The sequence below is a fragment of the Dasypus novemcinctus genome, chromosome 6, assembly GCF_030445035.2.
Source record: "Dasypus novemcinctus isolate mDasNov1 chromosome 6, mDasNov1.1.hap2, whole genome shotgun sequence".
Taxonomy (NCBI): domain Eukaryota; kingdom Metazoa; phylum Chordata; class Mammalia; order Cingulata; family Dasypodidae; genus Dasypus; species Dasypus novemcinctus.
In genome coordinates, this window is record NC_080678.1 from 119,974,313 (window position 1) to 119,987,724 (window position 13,412).

The 13,412-nt window shown below is 56.2% G+C and overlaps 1 protein-coding gene across 1 annotated transcript; it reads left to right on the forward strand.

Annotated features, from left to right (window-relative positions):
* The first annotated feature begins 3,467 nt into the window (after positions 1 to 3,467).
* On the forward strand, positions 3,468 to 9,788 carry PPIF (peptidylprolyl isomerase F). Its single transcript, XM_004484515.5, has 6 exons — positions 3,468 to 3,737; positions 5,110 to 5,140; positions 5,637 to 5,725; positions 7,206 to 7,302; positions 7,830 to 7,905; positions 8,797 to 9,788. Exons 1-6 carry the CDS (start codon positions 3,546 to 3,548, stop codon positions 8,930 to 8,932), a joined length of 621 nt encoding a protein of 206 aa, XP_004484572.1. The 5' UTR covers positions 3,468 to 3,545; the 3' UTR covers positions 8,933 to 9,788.
* Positions 9,789 to 13,412: the final 3,624 nt, after the last annotated feature.

Here is a 13,412-nt window from a genome sequence, read left to right on the forward strand (position 1 = left end):
CCTCAGCCTACCCCACGCCCACCGCGGGGTCACCTTGGTCCCCATCCCTCCTGGAAAGCCACTCCAGGCCATCCGTACCTTCGGGCCATGTGATGAGAGCCCCCCACCGGCCCCGCCGGGCACACAGGGCCCCCTGGGAGTACTTTGAACCATGCTGCAGTGTAACTGCCTGCTCTTTCTTGGTCCGTCTCTATCCTTGGCATGAAGCTCAGGGCCTGGCACGTAGTAGGAGCTCTAAAAACAGGTCTGCAGATTGAATCTTGCAGAAGGTTGTAGAAAGGGCAAGGCCAGATCCCGGCTGTGTGACGGGGGCAAGGGCCTGGCCCCCTGAGCTTCAGGCCCCTCATCTGCACGCTGAGACCAGAGCTTGCAAACTACGGGCTCAGAGGCCTCATCTGGAGTGTGGGTACGTTATTCATGGCTGGTTCAGTGTCTAATCTTAAAATTCATTTTCAACATTTAAAAATTGGGAGAGTTTCATGAAACTCCAAAACTTCCACTTTTATTGAAACAGGTGAAGACCTGGCTATGCTGGACCGACGTTCCCACACATGACAAGCCCTGAAGCGGGCAGTGGCTGCCCCCTCTAAGTGGGGCACGCATCAGCCCTTTGGCCACACTGCCACCTCCCCTGCTCGCTCCAGCCCTCCCCAGCAGGGTGGGCGTCTGTCAGCAGCCCTCGAAGGTGATCTCTGAGCCCAGCACACCTTACCGTTTGGCCCAGTGAGGTCCAAAGGCAGAGTTTCAGGACCGCGGTGACAGTACCATCAGCACCCCGGATAAGAAGCCACTTGGGATGAGTGGAGAGAAACGCTGTTTTGGAGGATGACACAGTCCACTAAAGGCTTTCAGCCAGGTGAATACCGACACCTGCCCAATCTCACCCGGGTGGGAACCCTCGCGGCGAGCTGGGCGTGTTTCGGCTCATGGCTCGCCCGGGGGGACTTTCCTTCCTCCCGACACCATGGATGATATCATAGTCGGACGGGCAGGTGGGGAAGGTGGAGCTTCTCTCTGGTTTGAGTAGGCGGTGGCAATAAAGTTTGATTTCCCAAAGAAGGTGGGAGGAGTGATACTGACTGGAGTACAGGAGGCTGGTTCCCCATCCAGGTCTCCTGGATGGTGACACGGCACCATCAATGGCTCCCTAGTACTGTCCACCGACATCAGACTTCTCAGCCGGCTGCCTTTCAGCTCATCATCAACATCCCAGCCTTTCCTTGAGGTGCCCTGAGCTCTTCCAGCTCTGGGCCAGCCTTGGCTCACTCCTCCTCTGGAATCTCCTTTCAACACGTCCACACCTCTGCCCCTTAAACACAGTCCTCTCCAGGCTGATCCTCCCCCGCCAAGCAGAAACTACCTCCCCTCCCCTCTGAGCTGCACAGCCTTCCTAGCTGGAATCTGGGGGTCTCTTGGGTTCCAGGATGCATCTAGCACTCCCCTGAAGGCCAGGTCCCTCCTTGTGCCAGGAAAAGAGAGAAGGGGTTGCAAACTTCTGGAAAAGGGGCCAAGCTAGGGTTCTCACGAGGCTAGGACACTCTGCTCTGGCTTATAAATTTGCTCGGGCCAGCCTTTTGCTGCTCAACCCCTTCCCACGTGCCCATTCAGGGTCTGGGACAGTTCAGTCCAGAGCTGGTCCCAGTTCAAGCCCACCTGCCTCCAAGGCTTAGCCCCTACCCTCTTCTCTAGCTCCTCAGGCTTCTGAGCCCCCGCGACTGAGGCTCTCTGCCCTCAGAGCCCCAAACCCTGAGCAAATCCAGCCTGGACTCTGCCCAGCACCGACACAGGCCCAGTGCCTAACAGTTAACAAATCCTTCTCTCTCATGTTCATTGGATCCTCAGAACAGAAGTAGGGAAAAAGCAGGGGAACTGTTATCATCCCCTTGTACATATGGGAAACTGAGGTCCAGAGAAGTCTGGGAGAACTGACACAGGCTGCCGGTTAGGACTTTGAAGTTCCCTGGCCCTGGCCAGTCCCTTCCTCTCTCTGGGCCTCAGTTTCCCATCTGGATAGAAAGGTCGTTGGCCCAGGCACTCTCTCAGGGCCTAGGCCTGTTATTCATTTACTGTGGGCCACCCACTGGCCCCCAGGCTCCCAGGAAGCCCACCCTCACCACGCGGGGTTTATAACCCCTCGCCGTGACTGCTCCCACTGGGTTGCCCTTCTCTTCCTTGTTTGACTTTTCTTTGCTCTTCCCTTGCTTTTCCTTGCACTCCGCATGGAAAGGCCTCGGTGCTCTGTTACCTGCGGGCACAGTGCAGTCAGCCCCAAGGGCCGTTCAGGGTGGTCTGGGGGTGGGAGGGGAGCAGCAGCCCGGCTGTCTGCCTTGGCTGGTGTCAGTCCATGGGGGCAGGGAAGGGGGCGTCAGACTGGGCCCTGGGCAAGGGCTAGGCCTGGCATGAGCTTACAGCCAAGGCTGTGTCTCCAGGCTTCCTGGAAGATGGTCTGGTCTCTGGTTCCAGCTGGGGACAGGCTCAGGCCAGGACAAGGAAGCCCATGGTGACCAGGAGGTGGCTTTGCTAGTTTCCTCCTGCCACCCCTCGCCCTTTAATCCTGCCTCGAATCCACCTTCCTATGACTGACCCTCAGGGCCACCGTCAGTCTTGGTTTCCGCCTGCGTGCAGGGCCTATGGAGGGCGGGGCAGCAGGGAGAGCGTGAGTCCTATCACCCAGGGCTCAAAAGCAGACTTTCTTTTTTTTTTTTGAAGATTTAGTTATTTATTTACTTCTCTCCCCTTCCCCCACCCCCACCGCAGTTGTCTGTTCTCTGTGTCTATTTGCTGGGTCTTTGTCTGCTTCTGTTGTTGTCAGCAGCACAGGAAACTGTGTTTCTTTTAGTTGTGTCATCTTGCTGTGTCAGCTCTCCTTGTGGGCGGTGCCACTCCTGGGCAGGCTGCACTTTTCTTTTGCGCTGGGCGGCTCTCCTTACCGGGCGCACTCCTTGCGCATGGGGCTCCCCTACGCGGGGGACATCCCTGCGTGGCAGGGCACTCCTTGCGCGCATCAGCACTGCGCATGGGCCAGCTCCACACGGGTCAAGGAGGCCCGGGGTTTGAACCGCGGACCTCCCATGTGGTAGCCGGTCGCCCTAACCCCTGGGCCAAGTCCGCCACCTCAAAAGTAGACTTTCCTTACATCTAAAATGAAAACATAGGGATGCTTATATTTTGGAGCTAACCACGTGTTAGCATTCTTTTTTTCTTCATGGATCGGGATCCTCCCAACACTGAACGGCCTCCTTTTGCCAGGCGCTGTCCCTCCCGAGAGTCAGGCCCTGGTAAGGGGGTGTGGCAAGGCGGGTCCGCAGCCCGACGAGCCTGGCGGCGCTGCCCGTCCCGGCCGGCAGGGGTCGCCCGCGGACGGGCCCGGAGGGGGCGGGGCCGGGGCGGGGCCGGGGCGGGGCCGGGGCGGGGCCTGGACGGCGGCCCGGCCAATAAAGGCGGCGGCGCGCGGCGCGGGCGGACTCGGCCTCCTGGGCGCCCGCGACCTTGGCCGCGGCTGTGTCTGCTCGCCCGCCGGCCTCCCGCCCGGACCCGTGCCCGCGATGCTGGCGCTGCGCTGCGGCCCCCGCCTGCTCGGCCTGCTCTGCTCGCCTCGCCCCGTGCCGCTGCGCCTCCCCGCGGCCCGCGCCTGCAGCGGCGGCGACCGCAGCCGGGCGGCTTCCTCCCCCGGGAACCCTCTGGTGTACCTGGACGTGGGCGCCGACGGGCAGCCGCTCGGCCGCGTGGTGCTGGAGGTGAGGCCGCTGGACCCCGGCCCGGCGCTCCGCCGGCCTCGCTGGTCGGCGCGGGCCCTCCCACTTCCGGGCTCCGGGCCTCAGTTTCCCCATCAATAGGAAGGGGCATCCGCCTGCTCTCTTCCGGCCTCCGGTCGGCACTCTGGCCTAGTGGAGACGGGGGTGGGGGCGGGACGCGCGTGGAGGAGAAAGCTCAAGGTCAGGTCGGGAAGCTGGAAAGGCCGAGGTCCCTGCGGCCGGCCCCGGGCTGGGGGAGGGGTCTGAGCCCCAGCGCAGTGGTGGGCGGCGGGCCGGCGGCACGCTCACGTGGCAGCCCTGGCATAAGGCCACGCGGGCCTTGGCCCTGCCCCCGCCATCGGGCTCTTCCCCGGGCGCTCGGGAAGGGAAATGGAGGTGGATCCGGGCCGGCGGCGGGCTCCGGCCACCAGGAGGACCCTGCCAGAGCCCTCCTGCGAGCCCGGGCCCTGGGGGGGGGGGGGGGGGGGGGACACGACCCTCAGCGGCTGGCCCTCAGCCTTTCTATGAGACCTTTTTCAAACAAAGCAAGGACTAGTCCAGGTAGCAGAATTGAAGTGTGTGTGTGTGGGGGGTAGCCTTCAGTCCTGCCCCATTTTGGACAAAGGGTCATTCAAAGAGAGAAAAAGTTTATTTGGTTGCACAAGCAGAGGAGGTAGTTCGCCTTGGATGGCCCCAATACTACCTCCCTGATCTGCAGAACTTCTAATATTTTGTAGCATCAGGATGCTAATGAGTAATTGGGGTGGAGCTGGACACGGGTTCCTGCTGTAATAAATATTAAGGGGTTCAACAGGCCGGGGGTGGACCCCAAACCAGGGGGAGTTACAAAGTTACAACCATTTTCAGAGATCAGGGTTCTGAGATAGGAAAGCGCAGAGCAGCGGCCAGTCACCAGGCTTTCCACGTGGAGAGGAAACAGGAGGGGGAGCGGTTACCGTCCTGGTAGTGAGCTTACACGAGGGGAGGGTGAGGTAGGTCTAGAGCGAGCTGGCTACGGGCGCGGGACCACTCTGGCCAGCGTCAGTAATTTTAGGTATTACCCTTTCGCTGTTTTGTCATCTAAAGGCACTTATATCATGATTTAGTAACCATAATGATTTGTTAGTTCTTAACCCTCGGATGCAGAAGGAGGCCAGTGTGGCACTGCCATCTCTTCTGACACCTGAAGAAACCGAGGCGGCTCCTCCCAGCCTGGAGTTTAGGAAGTGGCTGCCAGAAACGATAGCTGCTTAGGCGGCCACCTGCGAGCGCGGGGAGGGGCTGGCATCTGCCGTGGGGCTGGGAGGTGAGGCGGTGCCTGCCGTCACCTGCCTCTGCACTGACAGCTTTTCTTGTCCACCTTCTCTCCCCACAGCTGAAGGCAGATGTCGTCCCAAAGACAGCAGGTGAGAGGAGGGCCCGGGGCCTTCCCACTACAGTCCAGACACAGGAGCGGGAGCCGGGAGAGGCGGTAGGCGGTGTAGACGAGCCAGAGCAGCCGACTTGTGGCCAGATAGATGGGAGTTGTGGTGTGGCCCGGCAGCTGGGCACCCTGGGCAGTCCTCTGCCCCTCTCTGGGCCTTGGTTTTGGCTCTTCCCTACCTGCTTAGCAGTAGCTGGGAGCACCCTGTCAACTCCCGCATCCTTTTTCCGGTACAGTGCTCTGGGGGTGGGGGAGGGTGGCGGGCACACACCCCTAGACTCCCTGCCCTGCTGACCTGCTCCCAGAACAAGCAGGAGCAGCTGCTCTCGCTGCAGAGAAGGGCAGCATCTTGCCCTGGGTCACACAGCAAGTCGGGTGGTAAGACCTGGGGTCTTACCAGGGCCAGCTCACCTACGGGTGGGGTTCGCGGGCGCTGGCTGGGACAGCCCTGTTCACCTGCCTCTTCCTTCGCCCCTCAGAGAACTTCAGAGCCCTGTGCACTGGGGAGAAGGGCTTCGGCTACAAGGGCTCCACCTTCCACAGGGTGATTCCGTCCTTCATGTGCCAGGTAACTCGGCCCTCTCTGTGCCTCGGTTTCCTCTTCTATACGCGGGCATAATCGAAGGGGCCGCTGGGAGGATTCAGTGAGTGAGCTGACGCCTGGAACGCTGTGAATGGAGAGCAGCCGTTGTCACCCTGCCGGCTCGTCCTCTCACCCCTCTGGGCCGTGGCTTGGGCTGCCGTGGCTCTCCCTGCCCCAGAGGTTAAGCCACAGGGTGGTGGCGGCACGGCCTGTGCGGCAGGGCTGGGAGGGTCAAGCCTGTGGAGGGAGGCTGGGGTGGAGGTTGTAGGGGGCCGGCTCTTGGGGCTTTGCTGGACCAGCTAGCCTGGGAGAGGAGAGAGTGGCGGAGCAGCGTGGAGATTGGGCACAGGACAGGAACACGTGCATCTGGATGTGGCGCTTTTTTATCAGAGAGGTCAGACTGGGGATGGGCAGCTTTCTCGGTTAAATGATTATGTTCTTTAAGCGTTAGCATTGCCAGGCCAGAGGTTTTGGGGTGGGTCAGGAGCCAAGGACATTGGGGTGGAGTTTCCTGTTAGGGGGGGCCTATGGTGAGGTCAGGGGTTAGTGTCCTGGGGCCACCAGAGCCTCGAGGCAGGGGCGTGGATGCCATGACCTTTGTAGCCCTTTCAGCCCGGAATGCTCTCCCCTCTTGCATCCACCCTGACCTGGTGAGGGCAGCAGGTTGGGGCTGGGCCTGCTGTACCCATCCATGGGACCGGTGCAGCCAGGGCCAGAGTGCTGCGGCTGGGGCGCGGGCCGGCCTGGCCCAGCCCTGTGGCCTTTCTGCTGCCCGGGCGCCCGGCTCTGCCCCAGGCTTGGGTGGACATCTGGGGCCAGGCCAGGCCTTCCTCTGAACGGCGGCAGGCAGGACAGGGGCTCCCTGCGGCTTGAGGTGGCAGCGCTAGGAGGCCCGGGCCAGGGTCTTGAGCCAGCTCTTCTTGGTGCCTTTCCAGCCAGGCTGGGGAGGGGCGGGTCAGGTCCCCTCGCTCACCTGAGGATTGCATGACCGTGGCCAGGGCCAGGGGCTGGGCAGCTCTGGGTTTTTCTGGCCCAAGTCTGAAGCACTGGGACACCGCCGAGCCTGGGGGTGAGGGCAGGAGCAGCTAGTGGCAGAGGGAACTAGCCCTGGGCGGCCACTGCGGCCCCTTCCAGACCAGCCCCAGAAATGGGAGCCCTTGGCCACCTCCCTGCCCCTCTCCGAGAGTCGTGGGTGGACAGTTCTCCGTCACTAAGAAGCATTTCCAAATAGCCTGTAGGTCCTTTGGGGGTCATTTAAAAACTTGCTTGGACATTAAAGTGTCCTTTGGAAACCGAAGGCAGTTATTGTGGCAGGAAATAACTCAAGCTCAGTCTTTCTTATTGTCCTTATTGCTTTATTGCTCCCCACTGGACCCCTTTGCCTGGGGGGCTTCCGGCTGGGCGGGCCCCGGGGTGGGTTGGGAGCTGCGGGCTCTGTGGGGCGCTCAGGAGCCTGTGCACCCAGGCAGGTGACTTCACGAACCACAACGGCACGGGTGGGAAGTCCATCTACGGAAGCCGCTTCCCTGACGAGAACTTCACGCTCAAGCACGAGGGGCCGGGTGAGTGGGGCCGCCCTCCCGGAGGGGTCTTGAGCGCTCCCTGCAGCTTGCACCCAGCGCGGCCCCGCCCTGGCGCGAGGCCAAGGGCCTGCCCGCCTTCCCTGCTCTGGTCTGCTCGGGCCGCTCCGCGCTTCTGCCTGGCTGGGTTTTCCTAGCTCTTTCTCATTCTGAGCTCCATTTAAAAGAGAAACTTTCCTTCGAGAACTCGGGGGAGAGAGGCTTTAAGCAAAGCCCCAGCTTTGCACTACCCTGGAAGCCCCAAGGTGGAGTGTGGGAAAGCCTGGAAAAGTCTGGAAGTCGGGTGGGGGCGGTTCCCACCCGGGCTTTGTCACTGAGACCTCCCGCCGGGCCGTCCTTCTTAGCCTGAGTGGGCAGTGAAGGCATTCACACCCTGGGGAGCTGGCCGGGGGCCCTGCCTCTCCCGTTCTGAGCCCCAGGATCCGCGGTCTTGAGCCTCCTCGATGCGTGGTGTTAGCCCAGGTCAGAGGCTCCTGGGACGGGGAGACTCACCCTGCTTGTTTCCGCAGGGGTCCTGTCCATGGCGAACGCAGGCCCCAACTCCAACGGCTCCCAGTTCTTCATCTGCACCATCAAGACAGACTGGTGAGTTCCTGCTCCTGGCCAGGCCCTCTGGGAATGAGGCTTCCGGCTGGGGCCGACTCTCCAAGCGCGTCCTGCAGGAGAAGCCTTCTGCAGAGTGCGTTAGGCTTCAGGATGGCCCAGCGCGTCATGTAGCCCTGCTTGCCCCACAGTCCCCGGGTGTCCTCGTCCTGGGTCTCTGGGGCTCGGGGGACAGCAGCCGGCCGGGAGCTACGATGTAGTAAACGCCCTTCCGAAGGCTTTCGGGAGACCTAGGTGTGGGTGGATGTCAGTAGTCTAGCCCACAAGCCAGAAGGGAGGTGGAGGCAGGGCCCGGCAGGTCGCTACTGGCGCTGCCTGCTCTTTGCTCCTTCCGTGGAACTCTTAGCGCGTCCTACGGCTCTGCCCTGGCTGTGACCGACCATGGCCCTGCTGGACTGGCCTGAGCTGCCTTTTAGGCTCTGGGAATGCTCTCCAGCCGAGAGCTGCTCGGGGCATCTCCTTCCTCCAGGACTTAGACACTTGACCACACTTGTTATCTTGGCTCGCACCCCGTAATGCATGACTGTTCAAATAATTCTGTTTGTAGAGGCTTCTTATTTCTTCAGAGTAGTTCAGTATCCAATTATCTCCTTGTGCAGAATAAGAATAATTCGCTTTTCATAGATGAGGGTATCAGGATTCAGGTTAAGTCGCCCGGGGCAGGGTCGCTTGGAGTGTGGGTCCTAAGAGCTGGGGATCCTTTGGGGAGCTCAGCAGGGGTTGAGGCTGGAGCTTTGGGGGCTGGTTCCAGCTATCGTGTGGGCTCCTTTCAGAACTGCTGTTCCTGTGAATAATTCTGTCACCAAGTGGCTTTGACGTAGGTTGACCTTGTGCTACTCTCCTCCCCGCTCCTTGGCTCCTCTGTCCTTCCAGGTTGGATGGCAAACACGTTGTGTTTGGCCGTGTCAAAGAGGGCATGGATGTGGTGAAGAAAATAGAGTCTTTCGGCTCAAAGAGTGGGAAGACGTCCAAGAAGATTGTCATCACGGACTGCGGCCAGCTGGGCTAAGCCAGGCTGGGCGTGCTGGGGTGGTGGCAGGTGTGTTGACGCCCCAGGTTGCCGCTTCGGGCTCTCAGTTAAGTGCCTGGAGAGCCGCTGCTTGTTCCACTGCCCTGTGTGCTCGAGAAAGGCCTCTCAGGAATCTCAGACCCCTGCGGACGGCGGCATCCCAGCATCCACCCCTCCTCACGGCCCTGCGTCTGGACGTCCCTAGTGGACAGTGTCCCTCGTACCCTCACCAGGCATTACCTTGGGCCAGCCAGCCCACACTCCTCTGTGCCGTGGACACTGGTGGTGGTTCTGGAGTAGCATCAGCTTTTCCCTTGACCAAGGGAGAAAGCCAGTTGTTGCAGAAGGACCAGAGGCCTGCTTAATTTCACCTTTCTAATTGGATGATTTAATTAACGAGATTGACTAGCGATGAAGCTGTGACACTGCACGGTGCTGTGGCCTGACCTGAGTTGGTGGAGTCGACCACCGAACCCCAGAGCTTGGCTTTTGAAACAGAATTCAGGGCTTTTACAACAGTTCTCACGGCCAGGGTCTCTCATCCCAGCAACTGTGAATCCCTTCTGTTTGCTGCCGTGGTCTTTGAAAAGGGCCCATGTGATAGAAGCAGAAGAACCCAGAAAGAAACCTCATATGAGCTGTGCCTGGAAAATGTGAACGCCGGGACTGGAAGCTGCTGTAACCTGTGAGAGTACCGTGTGCTCTGGAAGAAAGAAAATGCGTATTTGCTGGTGGGCTTGGATTTTTCTGTGTTTAATAAATGAACTCTACTAATTATGTATATAAAACATTTCTGGAACATTTATTTGTTGTCATCCTATTTTCAATGTGAAAATAAATCCTGTTTTCTATAAAAGACTGTCTTCCATGGTTTTTGGAAGAAGCCCCCTTCATTGGGTTGCTGTGTGACAGGCACAAGGCTAATGGCTGTTCAGTGGGTGACCTCATTTAACCACCCCAACGACCTGTGAAGGGGCAGTTACTGTCCTCTCTCTTATATGTGAAGACGCAGACTCAGACAAAAAAGTCACTGTCTCAGCATCCTCAGCCCACAGTGTAAGCACTGGGCCCGCTTGGAACCCCAGCTCTGCCGCTCAGTGACCCCGAGTCTCAGTTTTTCTTATCTGCAAAATGGGATAACAATGGTTTCTCAGTTAAACAGGCTTACCATGTGGCCTGGCAATCCCACTCTTGAGGTATATACTCCAAAGGAGCGAAAGAGGGACTCAAGCAGACACTTGCACATCAGGGTTCATAGCATTCACAATAGCCGAGAGGTGGGAACAACCCAAGAGCCCATTGACAGATGGGTAGACAAATAAAATGTGGTACGTCCCTACGATGGAAATAATAAAAGGGAATGTAGTTCTGATACATGCAACAGTGTGGACGAACCTTGGAGACATTACGCTGGTTGAAATTACCCAGCCACAAAAAGACCAAAACTGTATGATTCCACTTATAAGAAATATCTAGAATAAACAAACTCATGCAGACAAAGTGGACGAGAGGCTACCAGAGGCTGGGGAGAGGGGAGATGGGGATTTATTGCTTGGTGGGTGCAGAGTTTCTGTGTAAGGTGATGAAAACCCTTGATAATGGAAGGTGGTGATAGTAGCACAACATTGTAAAAGTAATTAATAGACAATTGTGTACTAAAAATGGTTACAATGATACATTATATGTGTGTGTGTATGTATGCTACCACGCACAAAAAATGGGATAGCCGTAAGTCCTCCCTGGGTGTTGAGACTTGACTGTGACTTAGTGAAGTCCCAGAGTACCTGCAAGCTGGTCTTAAGCCCTCGGGAATGACAAGGACAATGACAAAACATTTTCCTTGGATTGGAGTTTAGAAAAGAAGAGAAACGCCTGAGTAAAGGAGATGGGACCTACCTAAGATTAGAGTGCACTTCATTGCCCTTAATACATTTGTCGTATGAGAATTTGGAATTAGCTTCTAGTTTCTGAATTCACAGGGAGGGCGGGAAAGGAAGATGAAGGGCGATTGAGAGCTTTCTGAAACAGCCCAGGCCGCTCAGGGCCAGGGAGATGGGAGGTCAGGTGGGCAGTTAGCAGGAATTTGGGCTCTGGTCAGTGTGTTTACTAGCATTCTCTCACACTGGGATTCCCTGAGTCAGGCTGTGTGGGGTCACAGATTGGTACAGTCACTCAGGTCATGGGTTGGGTCATTTGGAGTCACAGGGGATTTCTCTGATGTCAGTTCAGTTGTGTGGATCAGGAATGCAGCTGGTTGAGCAGTTTCAAACAATTCTGAGGAGAAACAAGGAGTAGATAACAGGCTGGGCTCCTGACTTGGGTTAGTAGCAGTGCTTCAGTGTTGGTTCATCAACTGTAACAAATGAACCACAGTAATCTAAGATGTCAGTCATGGGGGTAACTGTGGGGGGGGTCTTGATGGGAATTTCCTGTACTTTTTGGTATAATTTTTCTGTAAATGTAAATCTAAAATGTCTCTAAAAATGAAGGTAAGCCACAAGAGTCACCTGAGCTTTGAGGCTGAAGCCAAGGCTTCGGTCCTCTGGAATTGCCTCTTGGCTGGGACCTCTAGGGCTGCAGTGTCATGACAAGTTTGAAGGGTGACCGCTTGGGGAGTGACTTGCTGGCCTCGTGATTTCTGAGGGCCTGCGGGGCTTATGTTGAGTTCACAAAGCATTTCCTTCTCACCCAGGAGTGTGTGCACGTGTCCCCACCTGTCCATGCGCCCAGAGGGGTCTAGAGGGAGGGATCAGCTGAGGGACCTGAAGGCAGGGACCACGTACTGCAGTTTTCTTGCCAGCACTCTGCAGAAGGACCTGAGCAGGTCTGACAGCCCTTTTTGTGCAGAGCAGGAGCGTTAAGGAACACACAAATGAAAACTGGCTTGTGGCTGGCACGTGGTGTTTGACAAATACCTGTGGATAAAGCCATGAGTCAGACGCGTGCTCTCTGATGTAATCACCTATGACAACAAGCAAACACAATGTTTTTTGAGAATCTGAAACATTATTTTGTTTTCCAAGACAACATGTGATATTAAAAAATCATTTCGTTGACATATAATGTGCATACCATAAAATTCACAGATTGTAAGTGTACAGGAGGATGACTCTGGACAATGTATCTACATTGAGTAACTACCAGCTACTCAAGACAATATTTCTCTCCAGTAAGTTTCCTCCTTGTCCATTCCCACTCAGCTATTGATCTGAATTCTATCACTAGAAATTAAATTTTTGCATTCTTTTTTTAACTGAAGATACATAGATCACGAAAACTTACATTAAAACATATAAGAGGTTCCCATATACCCCACACCCCATACCCACCCCAATCCTCCCACATCAACAACCTCTTTTATCATTGTGGCACATTCATTGCATTTGGTGAATACATTTTAGAGCACTGCTGTACTGCATGCATTATAGTTTACATTGTAGTTTACACTCTCCCCCAGTCCATTCAGTGGGTTATGGCAGGATATATAATGTCCAGCATCTGTCCCTGCAATATTATTTAGGACAACTCCAAGTCCTGAAAATGCCCTCACATCACTTCTCTTCTTCCCTCTCCCTGCCCTCAACAAATACTGTGGCCACTGTCTCCACATCAATGATAAAATTTCTTCCATTGCCAGAAACACAATAGTTCTATAGTAGAATATCAGTAAGTTCACTCTAATTCATATTTTATTCCCCCATCCTGTGGACCCTGGGATGGTGATGTTCACTTCACCTCTAAATCAAGAGGGTACTTAGATCCCACATGACTGATGGGTATGATTCTCCTGCATGCAGTTGTAAGCACTCTTTGTTCCTTGGTGTGGTGATTGACCTTCACCTCCCTGTTAGCTGACCTGGGTAAGTCCAACAAACCAGAGAGTAGGTGTTGCAACTGTGCCAAGGCTCAGGGCCCAGCTGGCACATGGCCAGTCCAGAGATTCAAGTCTCCTGAGTATACACCAACCCCAGTGCCAACCACAGGTTCAGTAAAAGTGACAGAAGAGGCATGTGTAGAAAGGTCACATCTGAGTCCAACTCCATCATACTCAGGAACACAAATTCCAAAGAAGGGCCCTCTGGCAAAGCACTGAACTCCAGAGCCATCTGCCATGGCCATAGGACCTGGATGTCTCCATAGCCCTCAGGAGCACCAGTACCTGGGGTTGTATCTACTTTGGCTGTCTCTGGGATCCTGCTGACAAGTGCATAAGCACAACCCCTCTGAGGACCTCCTGACTCATTTTGAAGCCTCTTAGCCATATAAACTCATTTGTCTTTACCATTTCCCCCTTTTTTTCAAGATCTTTTTATAGTTGCATCACCAGCTAGTGATTGGTAGTAATCCCTCGGCACCAGGGAGGCTCATCCCTGGGAGTCATGTCCTACACTGGGGAGAAGGTAATGGATTTACATGGTGAGTTTGGCTTAGAGAGTGGCCACATTTGAGCAATATGAAGGCTTTCAGGAGGTAACTCTTA